This window comes from Haliaeetus albicilla, chromosome 26 (assembly GCF_947461875.1).
Source record: "Haliaeetus albicilla chromosome 26, bHalAlb1.1, whole genome shotgun sequence".
NCBI lineage: Eukaryota > Metazoa > Chordata > Aves > Accipitriformes > Accipitridae > Haliaeetus > Haliaeetus albicilla.
Genome location: NC_091508.1, coordinates 1,544,583 through 1,560,091, shown reverse-complemented (window position 1 = coordinate 1,560,091; position 15,509 = coordinate 1,544,583). Strand labels below are relative to the sequence as shown.

Genomic DNA, 15,509 nt, shown 5'->3' with positions numbered 1-15,509 from the left:
TCCATCCTTTCCTCCTCCAACCTGCCCCCACTGACTTGCCAAAGCAAGGTAAACCATCACCTGGAATTTCAGGCTCTGCAAGTTGAAACAAGAACAAAAGGAAGGAATAGTCTCCTTTACAGAATGTCTACTGCAAATCAATAAAAACATGAAAGAAAAAAAAGCAGCTGTGATCAACTGGGTGCTCAGGGACAGCGTGGCTTGGCGCAGGGGATCCCAGCACAGCCCTGTGTCCCTGACGGGACTCAGGAGATTCAGGCTCGAACGCTGCTCCAGGCTGTACTCTGTCCACTTTACCATGTACAGATGACAGCATTGTCCTCAGTACCAGGGTATGAAGATGCATTACAGATTGAGACACATCAAGACAGCAGGGCCAGCTAAATACAGAGGAGACATAATGGTAAAAATGCACTACAAAAAAAAAATGTTGGAGCAATCCTCTGTGATCAGTGAGAGGGACAAGAAAGATGCTCTCAGGACTTGCAGTGCCTTTTCAGTTTAGCCTACAGCTGTACCAACCTGTGCCGAGCTGCGTCAGAGTCCGCAAGCCTTGGAGGGCTGGGTAAGACATTCCCTGGAAAACAAATAAAACTAGCTCCTACAGGAAATTGTGCTCTGAGTCACGGGAAATACCCTGTCCCAACATGGTGTTAGGGGACACTATTCTGCTGGAAGCATCTTCTCCAGGACAAGATGCTCAACCAGCTCCTGAGGAGCTCCCGCTCCCCACTGCACCGTCACGGAGCTGCTGCTTCCTTGCACCCGCTGACGTCCATGTGGGCAGGATCATTTGAGCTCCTGCTCCACAGTGCATGTGTGAGATCTGCTAAGCAGCTTCTCTAGCCTATCCCAGAGGTGCTCATCGGAGGCAGAAAAGCTCCACATCATGCGATCCGGTACCCATGGCAATGGGCTGGCATCAGAAGATCTTAGTGCCAGCAGTAGGTTGAAGGGGACACACTCGAGAGGACCCTGTCCCTTCCACACTGGCAGCGATCAAGAAAGATGCTGCTGGGCTGGCTTTAAGTTTCAGGTGGAAAGAAGTCATAGCATTGAGAACAGAAATGCATCACAGCCAGCTGTTTAAAAGCTAATCTCCCCCTAAAAACGAGGGAGGATGCAGAACTGCCCTGCCAGCTGGGGACACATGTGTCACTCAGTGTCACAAGCTCACATTCTGCAATGGCTAATACCTGCCAAGCCTCTGCTTTCATAATTAGGGTCCTTAGCTGGGCAGGCAGCCAGAGCCCTGCTGCCACGTGCAGTCAGATTCCCCGCACTCCTTCTAGGCTCCGACACCAGTGACGGAGCGGGACGAGCCGCAGCGGAGGGAGGAACCGCGGGTTCCTCGTCCTCGGGCAGCTCGCCGGGTGCTGCACCCAGAGCGAACTCAGTAACGAATGCACTCGGGTGGTGGCAGCCAGAGTTGGAAAGGATGTGACTCCTGCATGAGTAGCTTTGTTTTACTTCCTCTGATCTGACATTTGCTTTCTGTTCAGATTAAAGGCACACGAATACTTCACTCCTCTGGGAGCTTTTCCAAGGGCACCATCTGAGTTCAGTAGCTTTTGATTCAGTTGTTGAAGTGTGACACCAGTTAGTCAGCACTGACCAGTCTGGAACAATCGTGTTAGATGAATTTTTAACTCCTCTGTCTGGAGTTCAGAGGAACACAAAGGTAACTGGAAATCAGGGACAAAGCACTGCATGCAAGAACACTTAATCTCTTGAAATGCAAAACCTCCATTAAGTATAATTTTATAGCTCGAGCATATCAAAATTAAAGAATACTTAATGCTGCTGTTGCATTTTTCATTGAAGGATTAGTGAGTACCTGAAAACTGGCTCCTGAAAGTACATTTGCTATATGGGCAGCTGCTATTACACATAGAAAAATAAGGCAGAGGGGTGATTTGCTTAGTGATGCCAAGCAGGATCTTGGCACAGGGGAGGGCAGACTCCAGAGTCCCAGTCCCCTCCAGCCCCTGTCTTCCCAGAGCTGGGATGAAACCCCAAACCCTCTCCATCGTTAGGCCAGGTACAGCCTGTGTGTGTCTTGTCAGCTGCATGCAAACGTTCATGGCAAAAACCTGGAAGGAGGTACAAGACCTGAAGCTGGAAGCACTGAACCTGTACGGGAAGAGGAAGGAAACTTGGGAATGTTTTGTCAGGGGTAGGAAATGCTGCCCCATGTTGTAACTTTTTGACAACTCTGCTGATTTCAGTAATAAAATAATGTTTCCTCCACCTAATCTTTTCATTTCCCATTTTAATTAAAACCTGACTGGCAAACCACCTCCTCATTCCAGCACATGCAGATGATTTAAAACACCATCTTTGCTAATTGTCATGTTTTCTTTTCAAAGCATTTCAGGAATTTCTCATGAAATTCCAATTCACATCCTGAAAACCCTACACCTGCTCTGAAAACTTTGAACCCCAAACCAGCTGACCTAGTTTAGGTTTAAAGTCAAGTTACCTCGGGAGCTGGCTCCGGAGGGCAGTGCCCCTCCGACTCACCCTACCCAGGCTGCTGCCTCCCGTTGTGGTCCCACTACGGCAGGTGCCCGGTGCTGGCTGCAGGCAGGCCCGGGACACGGCTGCGTGCTGCCTTGGAGGTGGCCAGCCCTCGCTGGCACAGCAGCGTGGGACCTGCTGCGTACTGGCTGCAACCGGCCAAATGCCAGAGGGCAGCTGATCCGTGCACAGCAATTGCCCCGAATCCCAGTAAAGGTGGGACTAGCTCTCCTTCAGGAGCAATGCACCAGCCGTAGATTAAAGCTGAAGCAAAGGCTGTCAGTCCGTATTTGCCCTTAAGTCAGATTTTCCTTTTTTTCCCACCAGCTCCTTTCCACATCCAGCGGAGTTTCACGTGCCCAGATGCACACAGGGTTGGCACAGGACCCCACGCAGAGCCGGACGGTCTGTGGCTGCCCACCTCCCGCGGCACAGCCCTCCCCAGGCACACACCGATACGGGCAGCAAAGCCGGCAGGGTCAGCGGGCTGGGAAGCCTGCCTGCTTTCCACCGGGAGGTTTGATAAAATTGTCCTTGCAGGGGAACATCTTTATTTTTGTCATGTCCCCATTTTCTAAAGGAGAAAATATTCCATTAGGAAAGTGTCCGGCTGCTGTCTGGAGGATTTCAGCTTTTCCAGGCTATGGTGGTGGAGCACAGGGGGGTCTCTGCAGTCCTGCTGCTGCTGGCCAGTGAGACCCTCAGCACAGCAACCCTGCCTCTGCCTGCAACCATCAATGGCAGAAATTTTAAACTAAAGGGGTATTTAGGAGCCCCCTTTAAGCCACATATCCTCCTTGACGCTGCAAGTAGGGACTGAAATGGAGGTCACACTCTTTTCTGCTCCTGGTTGCCAGCTCGTTCCTCCCCCCATCTGCTGGAATTGAAACAAGGGACTCGCTGTGCATGGGTTGTGATCCTGCCAGGGTAAAATACAAGTGGTTTGCTCCAGCTTTGCTCCCCTCCCTGAGCGGCATGTCTGGCTGGAGCAGGTGAGCACAGCCCTGCGTCCCAGCCGCCCCGCGGAGCTCGCACTTGTCACGGACGAAGTCCGGCAGTGCCCGACCCTTGTCCGTGCACGGACGTGTGGAAGATGAGGCAACGTATCTTTTCACCTCAGCACCGCTGCTGCTGAGACCCACCAAAATGATGCTATGCCACATTTTGGGAAATGTCACCAAGAGGCAGAGGTCACCTTGGCATTTTGTCTCAAGTTCCCCTCCACGACTCCGCAAAACCCAGAGCCCCAGAGCCAGGGCCCAGGCTGGTGGGAAGGGATCTCCAGTGATTGTCGAGGCCAAGGTGCCGCTCGGCGTGGGACTGGCCTCCCAGCTAGGTCAGGATGGGCCCCCAGACTCACAATTCTTGCACAAAAGCATTGTGTTAACTATGTTTGAATGTCTTCCTCCAAGGTAAATAATATTAAATGAAAAAAAAAAAAATTTGGATTCAGACTTTGGGTTCAGACAGGAGAACTTGGCGAGCAGGTCGGCTGGAAGAGCACCTGCGTGCAAAACTGTGTGAAACGGGCCATATTAGCTGCTAAGCACCAAAGTCCCTGTGGCTGTTCCTCTGCGACCTCCTCTGCTCCAGGAGGCAGCGATCACTCCTTGAGACACCGCGGCAGAGCACAGCCACAAACTGGCCGGGTCACCATGGCTGAGCCACGTGGCCGTCTCACACTCCACGTTTACCCATCTTCACTCTCTGCCCGTCGCAGCCCGTGGGAAGGTTCTTCTGCGCCCGCACCGAGCAGGCACACAGCGCTTCGGTACAGCAGAAACTGCCAGGGTGATGAAACCAAAGTTTTATCATTTTACTCATTTTTAATAGGGACAGGCCCTTAATATGGCTTGCTGGGCTTTGGGGTTTCCTTTTCTTTTTATATCCCTATTTTACTCAACTGTTTTGGGGCGACAACGCCTTACAGCACACTTGTGCCCAAGCAGACCGACTGTCCTGAAGATTTCTTGGAGCTTCTTATGGGGACGGTCTGGCAGCAGGGGCTGGTCCTTACGCCACAGTCGTTTCCCTTCCAGCCCCTCTCGCAGCAGCTCTCCCCCGCCCCGTGAGCCACCAGCACGCACCAGCAGCGTGCCCAGCACCTGCCGTGCCCCTGCCCAGGACAGGCGGCTGCCTGTGGCCGCGCTGCCAGCACGGAGCTGTGTGTCGGCCAAGGGACACAGCTGAAACCGGAGCTGACCCCTCTCCAGCCCTTCTGCAAAGCTGGAAATTCTCACCGCTCCTCTCCTCAAGCACGTCCACCCACAGCAAGGGCAGAGCTCTCGCTCCCGGTGCTCCCGTTCCCAAGAGCATCACCAAGGTTATCCTCATGTAAAACGAGCCACACCAGCAGGAGAGTTAAATTTGGACTCCTGCGGGCAGAGCTGCCCCACAGCAGCGGTGGTTGCAGCATGGCTTCGCCTGCACCCTCCAAAGCAATTCCAAAGCATCTTTACCTGAGCCAGTGGCTCCGGCGCTGCGCACCGGCCGCCGGCCAAACTCGTACGAAGCCGGTGAGCGGAGCCGGGCTGCGGAGCATCATCGCCCTGAGCCGCTCTGAGCGGTCACACGTCTCGGCCTTCCCCCGGCCGGCAATATTTAGGTTAAGCCTCAGGTGCTTACGCTGCTTTGCATTTTCAGGTAGAGCTCTTCTTCAGATGACGTTAAACTCATGCAGCTCTCCCAGCTATAAAGCCTGGTTTAATCAAAGTTGCAATTAAACCTGACAACCTCCTTGTGTAGACTCTCCTAAATAAGATTAGGAACAGCTAAAATTAGTCTAATTTAGTGTTAGTCATTAATCCTTTTATCCACTCTTAATCCAATTTAAATGTCCACACAACGAACTTGCACAGACTTTGTTACTCAAATTTAAACCGAAATTGAATTAAATATTATTTAATTAAATCAACACAATCTGACTGCTGCTCTAAGAGGCATTTGCCACAGATGATTATCAGCTGCTTGGTTAACCCTCAGAATTATCCTGAGCTCTGTGCTCTCCCCACAGCTCCAGCTCTTAGTACTTTGGGATTGCATGGACATCTCCATCTATATTTAATAACTAAAAAGTAACCTTCCTAGCCCTCAGGTTGGAAAACAGACTTTCAAATACAAGGTTCAGGAGGCAAAGAAAATCCTGCCTCAAAAAAAAACCCTTTTTTTAGGCAAAATGTTATGATTCCAACGCTTCACACTGACCTTTGTTTCTGGGATTGCGTACTGCACAGACATGCTGCTTTCTGGTGTTTGTGCAGGGCCAGAACAGCTTACACCACTCATCGCTCTCCAGGGCTGGAAGGAGAGAGCACATCTTACACCGCAAAGAGCTCGTAACCTCACCGTGCAGCAAGCCCTGGCTGCAAGTATGGTGACCTTGAACTTTCCCTGTCTAATTGCTGTCTCCTCCAGCTATCTTTTCTGCAATGGTCATTTTTCAAAGCGTTGCGGAAGAGAAAAAAACATAGCCTAAATGCAGGAATCAGCTGCAACCTTTGCTGACAAGTTGGCAGAGAAGATAAGGACCTTTTATTTAAAGAAAAAAACCCAGACACTGAGGAGGGATAGAGAAGTCTTTAGCAACTTTTACAGCCGGTCTCGCAATACAATTTCCTAAGCACATTCAAAACTTGCAGAAAAAACCCCAAGTTTTCACCGGCAGTTTCCTTGGCATGCTCTGCTTGCTGTGCAATGCTCTCCCGGCTGGCGCGGGTGCTGCGGGGGGCAGGAGGGGCGGTGGCGGGGAAAGCCTCCAGCCTCCTGACGGCGACGTGCGGGATGTGAGGAGCGAGGGGTGACTCACTGCTCCACACATGCCCACGGCAGAGCTCAGCAAGGAAGGAGGAAAAAAAAAAAAAGCAAAACCCAACAAATGCAAGCACCACGTCCCTTTGCGAGGTGGGCTGGTCAGTGCCCACGCTCCCGCAGCCAGGGAGCCGAGCAGCGTGCGGAGCATTAATGCCTGCAGCCCGGGGAGGGCAGGAGAAGAGGGGATGAAGAGGAGGAAGACTGCATGGTCCTCACCCAAAGGATTGCTATCCAAAGTTTGGAATTACAGAATCAGAGAATGGTTTGGGTTGGAAGGGACCTTAAGGATCATCTAGTCCAACCCTTTTGAGTCAGTTCAGTGATGTTAGGGCAGAATTTGGGCAGCATCACCTCGTAGGGCAGTTTATCAGAAGGGAAAACGTTTCAATTCTCCAACAAAAGAAAAAAGGGACCCAGCTAACTAACGCACGCTCCAGCAGTTCCCACGTTTCTCAGAGCTCTCTTCTGCCCCTTCCCCACCCTTGGGGACGAAACCGGTGCTCAGCCTCGGCTGCACCACGCACGCAGATACGCCAGCTGCGGCACCAGTGATGCCACAGGGGCAGGAAGGGGAAACACGGCACCAGTCATTCACATCACAAGTTATTCACATCACAGAGAGGTTTCTTCTGGGCAAGCTGAGATAAAACCCAGCTCAGGGGCCTCAAACCCCCCTGTGCGACCATCCCTCCTTCCCATGCGCTGGGGGAAGGGAGTAAGAGAACCCCCCTTTTTCCCTCCCTGGCTTGAGGACAAGCCCCCTTCAGCTCCAGCTTGCTTTGGGGGCTGCCTGCCCACCCTTCGGGCTGCAGGAGATTCAGCCTGGGGAGCCACCGGGCAGCAGCTCCTTTACAGCACCTTTTGCGAAGGCTCCCTCTGAGCTTCACCTCTTTCCACATATACCAACCGCTCCTTAAAAGTGCTGCTATTGCATCAGCTCACACTGTATTGTAATTTCTATATACTGCCCTGGCAGAGCAATTCCCACCATCTCAGCTAGTACAGATCAGATGAGAAATCCGTCCAGACGCCATCATCTGCTCTGCAAAATCAGAAGTTGTAAATCCAAACAACTTCTTGTGGCTTTAGCAACCTTTCTAAGGTCAGCAGCCGCTGAAATGCGTACGGTTCTTCCAGCCAGAGCAGTATATGTGCACTGATGGAGCCACCTGTGAGAGCAGATGATGTAATCTGCTGTATGTTATTGATGCAATGCTAAGAGGCAGCAAGCCAGGGAAGAAATGTGACTGCTGCCTTCTGTTTTTCCCCAAAAAGGAAATACGCTGTCCTTTAGGTGAATCACAAGGAGTGTGACACTTACAATGGGGTATTACAGAGTTTCAGCATCAAGTGCAGGAAAAGTGAAAACCAGGGTCTTAACAAGTTGCCTGTAACTTTCACTAACTTTGGAATTTCCAGTTATTCTCTTACTTCCAAGAAACCAAGGTGCTGTCACACGCTGCATCTATCTGCTTTCTAACGGTTGCCATTGCCAGGAGCCACCTATAGAAACCTTTAAGAAACGTCTTCACACCTGGTCCTGGGTAACACCTTTGTTACGCTTCGCTGAGGCGTTATTTACCCACTTCACTACAAGAAAGGGCAGCAAGGCAAACACATCTGTTTTCCTGAATTGGACTTTGCCCAAATCCAGGCGCTAGCTCCAAACACCGGAATGTTTTCCAAGCTGCGGACATGGACCGTCTCCCTCACTCCCGAGCACTAGCTCAGTAAAGCCCCCGCTAATACATTAAACGTTTCTTACAGAAGGAGCCACGGAGCTGCATGGCGAGTCGTATATAAGATCTCCGGCTCTGAAATCGGATTTGGGGGTATTTGGGGGTTGGTTGGGGTGGGGTTTTTTGGGGGGGGGACACGACACTAACAAGTTTTGTAAAAGAAAAAAAAATAGGGTGGGGGTTTTTGGGTTGGTTGGTTTGTTTTGGTTTTTTTTAGCCTGGCCGGATTAAGGGCAAGCCCTGCCAAGGCGGCGGGGGGGGTACCGGGGGGGCGGCCCGTGCTGGCGGCGTGTTCGGGGCACCCTGCCCGCCCCGCCCGGCCCCGCCCGCCCCGCCGGCGATATAAGGCGGCGGCGGCGGGGGCGGCGGGCAGCAGCTGCCGAGCCGAGCCGAGCCGAGCCGGGCCGGGCCATCCCATCCCGCAGCGCTCACCGCCCCCTCCCCTGCCCCGCAGCAGCCGCCGCCTCTGGGTAAGGGGGTGCGATCGGGAGCGGGGGGGTGCAAGGGGCTGCTGTGCAAAACGCGGGGGTGCGCCGAGGTGGGGGGCGGCTGGGTTGTGTTCCCCCCCCCTCCCGGTTCTGGCTGCGAAGGGTCTGGTCCGCCGGGCAGGGACGGCGGGGCGGGGGTGGAGGAGTTTCCCTGCAGTGAGCATCTAGCAAAAAATCAAAAATCTCTACTTAAAGGAGGGCCGGGGGGGGGGCGGTGTCTGCGGAGAGCTTGGACTGCCTGGAGGGCTCTGACCACTACAGGAGAGAGCAGCTGGATTTAACTAATGTCCCTCTCTTCTCTTGTAGAACTGACATCTGCTGCTGAAAAAAAAAAAATGGAAACCATGCATGAGCTGATCCCCTTTGCCAAAGAAATGCTCAGCCAGAAGCCCAACAGGAAGATGGTCAAGCTGTACATGCTGGGCAGCGTGCTGGCTTTCTTTGGTGTGGTTATTGGTCTGGTGGAGGCAGTGTGCAGTCCTTTCACCTCCGAAGGGAGGCTAGAGGAGGAGGAGGAGCAGAAACCTGCCCCGACGCGAGAGCAAACGCGTCCCCAGAAACAAGAGGATTTGATCTTGGAAAAGAGCAAGAAGCCGGCGGGGATGCAGAGGGCCCTGGTGACCAGGCAGCACGCCTCCTAAGAGCCCTGCGCCGGAGAGGTGCCTGCCGAGGAACCGAGCACAAGAGACTCTGCTGTCCTGTTGTACCTGGTGGTGGTTCCAGCAAGAAGAGAGAAGGGTTGGCTGAAGGAGGAGACCGCAAGTGCAAGACTTGAAAGAAGTGAATGGTTATATTTGCTGCTGTGCAGCAGTGGGGAAAAAATACCTTTTGTTGGTATAAAAATGTGCAAGATGCACAGCATGGTTTCTTATTTTTATTACAGATGCATTTTACAACATTTTGCAAAATCAATAAATATTTTATATGGTACCAACGCTCTCTTAGCTGCTTTTATTTTCAAAGCCTTCTCTTACCGATTTGCAAATAGGTTTCACTCACACCTCTGGCTCCTCTCGGGGGTAGCTGGGGGACCCAGGGAACAGTTGAGGGTGGTAGCTGCACCCTCCCAATAAAGCCCCCCTGAGTGAAGCTGCTCTGGGACTGAGGGGGGTGGCTTTTCCATACCTCTAGCAGCTGCTCCCTTCCAAAATGGGCCCACTGAGGCAGGGGGAGGAGGGGGCATTTGTCTCACATGGATGACAGACATATGCCCTGAGTTGGAGGTAGGGTTGTACTTTATGGAGTTATCTGGGTTTAGTGGCACAGATTCAGGTCTCTGCCATGGCCATGTGTGCCCAGAACTGTTTTAAAACAAAAAACAACTGTCCATCCCCTAGCAATGCTCTTAACAGGCTACAGCTGCTGCCCAGCTAAAAAACTTAAAAATCTTCTACCTTTCCTGGGATCCTTCCCAACCCACCACAGACACCTAACTGTGCAGAATAATATTAGCTTCCAGTATTATAGGGGTGTCACAGATGGAAAAACTGAAGCATAGAGAAACCTGATGGCACAGTCAGCCTGGAGGGTGTGGAACCAGGGATCCAAGCTTCAGGGCTGTACCCAGGGCACTGCCAGACTCATTGGAGGACTTTCACCTATTTAAAAATCTCCCCTGGGCTTAGTAAGAATCTGCTGCATTCAGGACTATGTCATGGTAGTCAAATAAACCCTCCAGACAGCCACAGCTGAAAGATCCTGACCACACTACAGAAGGGAGGGAAGGGAAATAGTCCCTGCCAGTCATGACTGGGGCAGAAAATCCCTCTTTACCTGCTCAGTGGCAAAGACATGGCCAGCAGGGCAGAGGTAGGAGCAGGCTACACATCTTGCACAGAAACTGGGAGATGTACCAGCGGTATGCCACTACCTCACTAAAAGCAAAATGATACAAACAGCAGGAGATTACGGAAAATGAAAAAGCGCTGCCTGACACCAGTGCAGAATGCATAGCTCCTCTCAGAGCTGCACAAGTTAAGATCAGAATCCGAAAATATAAGAACGCAGCTAAAGTTCACCCTTCCTTACATTTTCAGAATACATAACCAACAATTCATTTGGTTGACAATTATTTCTGTTAAAAAAAACCCACAGCAGCACATTGTGGAGGAGGAATCCTACCAAGACTGCACAAAAACTCTGTTCAAGCTTTGAATCAAGTGTAAAGTCCCTTTTCCTCATGGGGAAAAGAACAGAGTTCAATTAAAAATGGCCTTTGAGAAATCATTTAGTCCATAACCAAGCCTTTGGTCTCTGGCAAGGTTGAACAATCCAACGCCTCATTGATACCAATGGAAATTTCACGGGCAAGCATGAAGGAAGAATTCAGGCCTGAAGAAAGCCATCAGCTGACGAGTGTCTGTCATCCCCCCCCATTCCAGCTTTAAGCAGGTTATACGTTTGCAGCACGGCCTCAGGGACAGGGAAGGCTGACCTGGAATTCCCTGTGACACGCTTGGTGCATGGATAAACCAGGGACCTGAATGTCTGCGGCTGTATCAGGCATGGAAATACTGCCAGGTCTGAAGTCCCGCACATTACTGTCAATCAGAAGTGTTGCTGCTGCGGCAAGCAGAGCTAAACAGTTGACAAATGGATTAAACCAAGATGAGAATCACGTCTTTGTCCAAGGCAGCTGCAAACTCTGTTAATCACACATCGATTCCCAAGATTAGCACTTCTCCACAAGTCATAGGTGTCTCATCCTGCTCTATGGGAAAGGGAAAATTTGAAAAGTGAGGAGACAGAGCTGGTCTCAAGCAGCCCAGCTTGTGAATCCAGAGGCGACCGGGGAGCTCCAGGCGAGCGCATCCAGGCTGACCTCCACCACTGCTGGGTTTGGACCTCAGGTTTGTCTTCACACCACGTACGGGGTCTCCTCGCAGCGTGCCAGCACCCTGCTGCCCACACCTCCGCTCCGCAGTTATCCAGTCGCAGGGTTTATGAGCTTAAAGCAAAGAGGAACAATCAAAATAGCTCCTCCTAAGACAGCTAACGAGATTAGACAGCTAAACCATGTACTGCACCGGCAGTTCTGGAGCCAACTTGGTAAAACCGTGTCCTGCAGAAGACAATCTCCTGCCTCCTGACGCACTGCAAGCTCAGAGGTCGTTACCTCCCACGTATTACCCCGAAAGGTCAGCCTGAGAGGTCAAGCCTACGCATTACCTTTTCCACAGCAGATTGCATTGATATTAGACAAGACCAGCTCTCTGCAGGAATGGTGAATTAGACACATATTAATGGCTGATTTTACCACAATGACCACATAAAGTCTTCTTTAAACCACACAATGATAAATTCAGAGTGCATGGAGGCTTAGTAATCCATTTAACATCACTTTAACTATGACAAATGGCAGACTTGCCAGATGCAGTAGATTAAAAGGCTTCAGCAAACTTCCCTGTCTTTAAACCATGGCACAACTCTTCAAACCAGCCTGTTTCACAGCCCCATCTCCTGAGCCCCCTCACATCTGTATTTCAACACCAGACAAACTGCAGAAAGCCCTGGCCAACACAACTGCCACAGATACAATCCCATGCAACCAGCATCCGCGCAACTGGCAACGGAGCACAGCGGAGTCATTCCAAAAGCCTGCTTGTGAATTGCAAAGAGAAATTTTAAGTACTGGGCTGTACCAGAGAGCAACCAAATGGAATAAGATGCACAGTCAGTACTAGTAAGGATACCTCAGACAAGCTACAGCACAGAAGCATATGGAGCGTTTACGACTGAGTTAAACCAAAGTCCCTAGAGATAAGCTCTAGAGGAGGGCCACACATTGCCCAAAGCGTGAATTAGATTGCTGAGCATCACATGGAGTTGATTTCTGTTATTGTCTTCCTTTTAAGACTTGTCTGAACCCAGTTTACTTTAACCTGTAAATGTGAAGTTTTCCTGGTGCATTAAATTCTCAGGAAAATTACAGCTGGCATGAGATCTGGTATTTGTCTGTACCCATCCTGCAACACCTCCTCAAAGATCTTATTTCAGCTTGGCACCATTGTCCAGGCTTTCATCATACGGAGTTGAAAGCCACCTAAAACCCAGCAGCCCTCCCTCACAGGCCAATTGCTTCAAGGGCATGAGCCGAATGTCATTAGTGAGTCCTCACTCACTATTTGCAGTTTGGACTCTGGATGTTTCAAGAGCTGCCAGGCTAAATTTAGGGGCCCAGATAAGCATATCAGCCTCTGCCATCCAACACCAAGGGCATTGGAAACACAGATAGCGGCCAAGACTCAAACCAGCCACAGTACCAACAATCAAATATCAAGGCAGCAATTCCCAATTTGGTCACACAGGGAAAAAAATTAATTTAGCACTTAGAAATGACTTAAACATCACACTATATTCTCTAAACTGGCAGTGAGTATAAATATTACGTCAAACCAAACCCGGACCTACAATCATCTTGAGTCTCCCTTGGGACCGAGCATGCATTTTCAGGAGCAGTGCGGCTGCGACAGCGATGGCGTTTGCAGGACGTCGGTACTGCCCACGTGCCACGTCCAGGAGCCACGGCGAGGCGGCGCACAGCCGTGCCAAAACACACACAGGTCACGGCCCAATAGCATCCTGTTGATGTGCACATCAGCCTAATGCGAGTATAACTGAGGGCAGCCCTTTATAATGGTGATATCCCTATCTGTAAAGAAAGGAATTAGATCTGTGTTCGTGGTAAAGTATGCTGGGAGAGTTGGGTATGAGAAATAATGGTTTAATGTCTACGTGATAAAGAAAGCAAGAGGAAAAAAAAAAAGGAAAAACCTGTGCATTTAACAAAGATTTGATAAAAAGCCAACTATCACTCAAAAGACAAAAAAAGAAGTGGTATCCCAATTCCTGCCAAGTGCTTTTGAGTCCCTGAGCTGCATGCACAAACCTGCCCAAGCCCCAGCCCTGCTCCTGGAATGCGTTCCCACCAGGCAGTGCCGGGCTGCGGGCACGGCGGGGGCTCTCCAGCAGCTCCCCTCTGCTGCTCTGCCTGTTTGTTGTCAGAACAAGTTTCCTTCACATATTCGTTTCCTCCAAGAGAGCTCCAGGCAGCACTAAATGAAGAACCTCCCTGCGCAGAGCAGTTAGCACAACGCCGAGCATCACCCCTTGAAAAACACGGCTTCAGATGAGCGATGCAGAAGCAACCTGCAGTGGGAGCATACATCCAGGATCATTTGGATGAAGCCATTTCAGAAGTAACAGGTTGCTCCTCCTTGCCCCCCCAGGTCTCCCTGTCACCGGGCCGGGGCCAGGCACACCATCGGGCTCCCCTCTGCCAAGGTGCCAAGGTTTGGCAGCAGCGGGGCCAGGACCAGCCGAGATCAGAAAACACTTCTCCGAAGTTGCCTCTTCCTGCCCTCCTCTCCCTTCCCTCGCTTCCCACCCCCAGGAAAATGTTAGCAACAAGTTCTTGAGTTGCATACAGCAAAACAAACCCAGAAAAAGCTGCGAGCGGGAGTGAGGAGCAGCAGTGCCCTGGGAGGGCGATGGGCAGGCAGCGAAGCACGGCCAGATCCAGTGGCTCCTGCTGCCACCACAGCCCCCAGCCCTCCCAGGGTCCACACCAGCACACCCCCCCCTTCATTTCCACACAGGACACCCTAAATGGCACATACACAAATTTTCTTATATAAAAAAATTAAGTTTGGTCCAAAATATTCAGTGTTTCAGTCCTTTATTAGCAGCTACTTTGTTTCACGCAAAAATCCCAAACAAACTCACAATTCTTATTAAACAACACACCAGCAAAGCAGGCGCAGTGTTTGGCTCCGTAGCCACCGGGTTGCCTCCGGCCCCGCATGTCCCTGTGCAAAGAGCACGCTACCTTCCTGACACGCTTGCAGACAGTGCACAAAGGTTGACAGTTATTGCTTTACTGCAGTATCCTAACACTAGTAATAAACAACAATAGCTGAAAAGAGCCTTTCTCCCTGCCGGCAACACAGACAAAAATCACAGCTGAGGTAAGGTTAATTAGTTCATTTTTTTTTCAAGCCAAGGAATGAAATGGTTGCCCCATAATCATGACCCAAGTTCGAAGCAAAGGAAGGCAGGAAAAGGCAGAGTGACCGTACTGGTGTTATCTGACCAAGTGTGGGTTAAGTGCTTCTTATCAGAGGTTAAGTTGAGACTGCAGTAGAAAGGCAGAAAATAAAAAAATAATCTATAAAGCAGAAGCAATGCCAGAGAGTTCCACTGCCCTACCGGGTATGCCACTAAATTAAATCATCTTTATTTTAAAGCTGCAATAGAGGAAAAAAAAACCCAGACAACTTTATTTAAATAATTCTTTCTGGCTGGTTATAGTAGAGAGGCCTGAGAGGGACAACCCCAGCATTGTGCCCAGGTAAATCAGAGCATGGCGCAACCCCCGCACTGCAGATGAGGCTCTTGTCCCAGCAAACAGGGCTTTCCCCCCCCGAAAACGCAGATGCTCTAGCAGGGCAGCTCCAGGAGCACATGAAGCTCCCACAGCTTGTCCCCATCCCATGTACCGCAGCAGGTACTGGTACTCTGCGATAAAGATCCCAGCATCAGACCAAGGCTGGAACATAGTTTATACTTAGTGCATGAGATTGATGGCATTGAATTTGCTGCTGCCCAGACCTAGGGAGCCAGCAGATTTTATGTGGTTTTTTTTTTTCCTCAGACTATGTTCACTTAAAAACAAGAACAAAGCTCTTGCAAAACTCAAAGCAGGAACCATGGCAGCAAGGACCCTTATTTCTCGGCAGAAAACAACATTCAGTATTTCATTGCAAACCTCCCTGTGCCTGAACGGCCCCTTGGCTTGGAGCTGGAGCAGTTGCACCCCTGGTGACAGGTCCAGCTCAGCCCCTACTCCCTCATCTGCTGGCAGGATTAGATAGAGATGAAAAAATAAACCCTGCCTCAGCAAAGCATTTTCGGAGCTGTTTGGGGGTGATGCGCATCGCTGGGCGCCTGCTGC

At 50.8% G+C, this 15,509-nt stretch overlaps 1 protein-coding gene across 1 annotated transcript; it reads left to right on the top strand.

Annotated features, from left to right (window-relative positions):
- Window positions 1-8,435: 8,435 nt before the first annotated feature.
- Window positions 8,436-9,487, top strand: G0S2 (G0/G1 switch 2). The gene is made up of 2 exons (XM_069770787.1): window positions 8,436-8,539; window positions 8,864-9,487. The coding sequence occupies exon 2, from the start codon at window positions 8,893-8,895 to the stop codon at window positions 9,196-9,198; it is 306 nt and encodes a 101-aa protein (XP_069626888.1). The 5' UTR covers window positions 8,436-8,539; window positions 8,864-8,892; the 3' UTR covers window positions 9,199-9,487.
- Window positions 9,488-15,509: the final 6,022 nt, after the last annotated feature.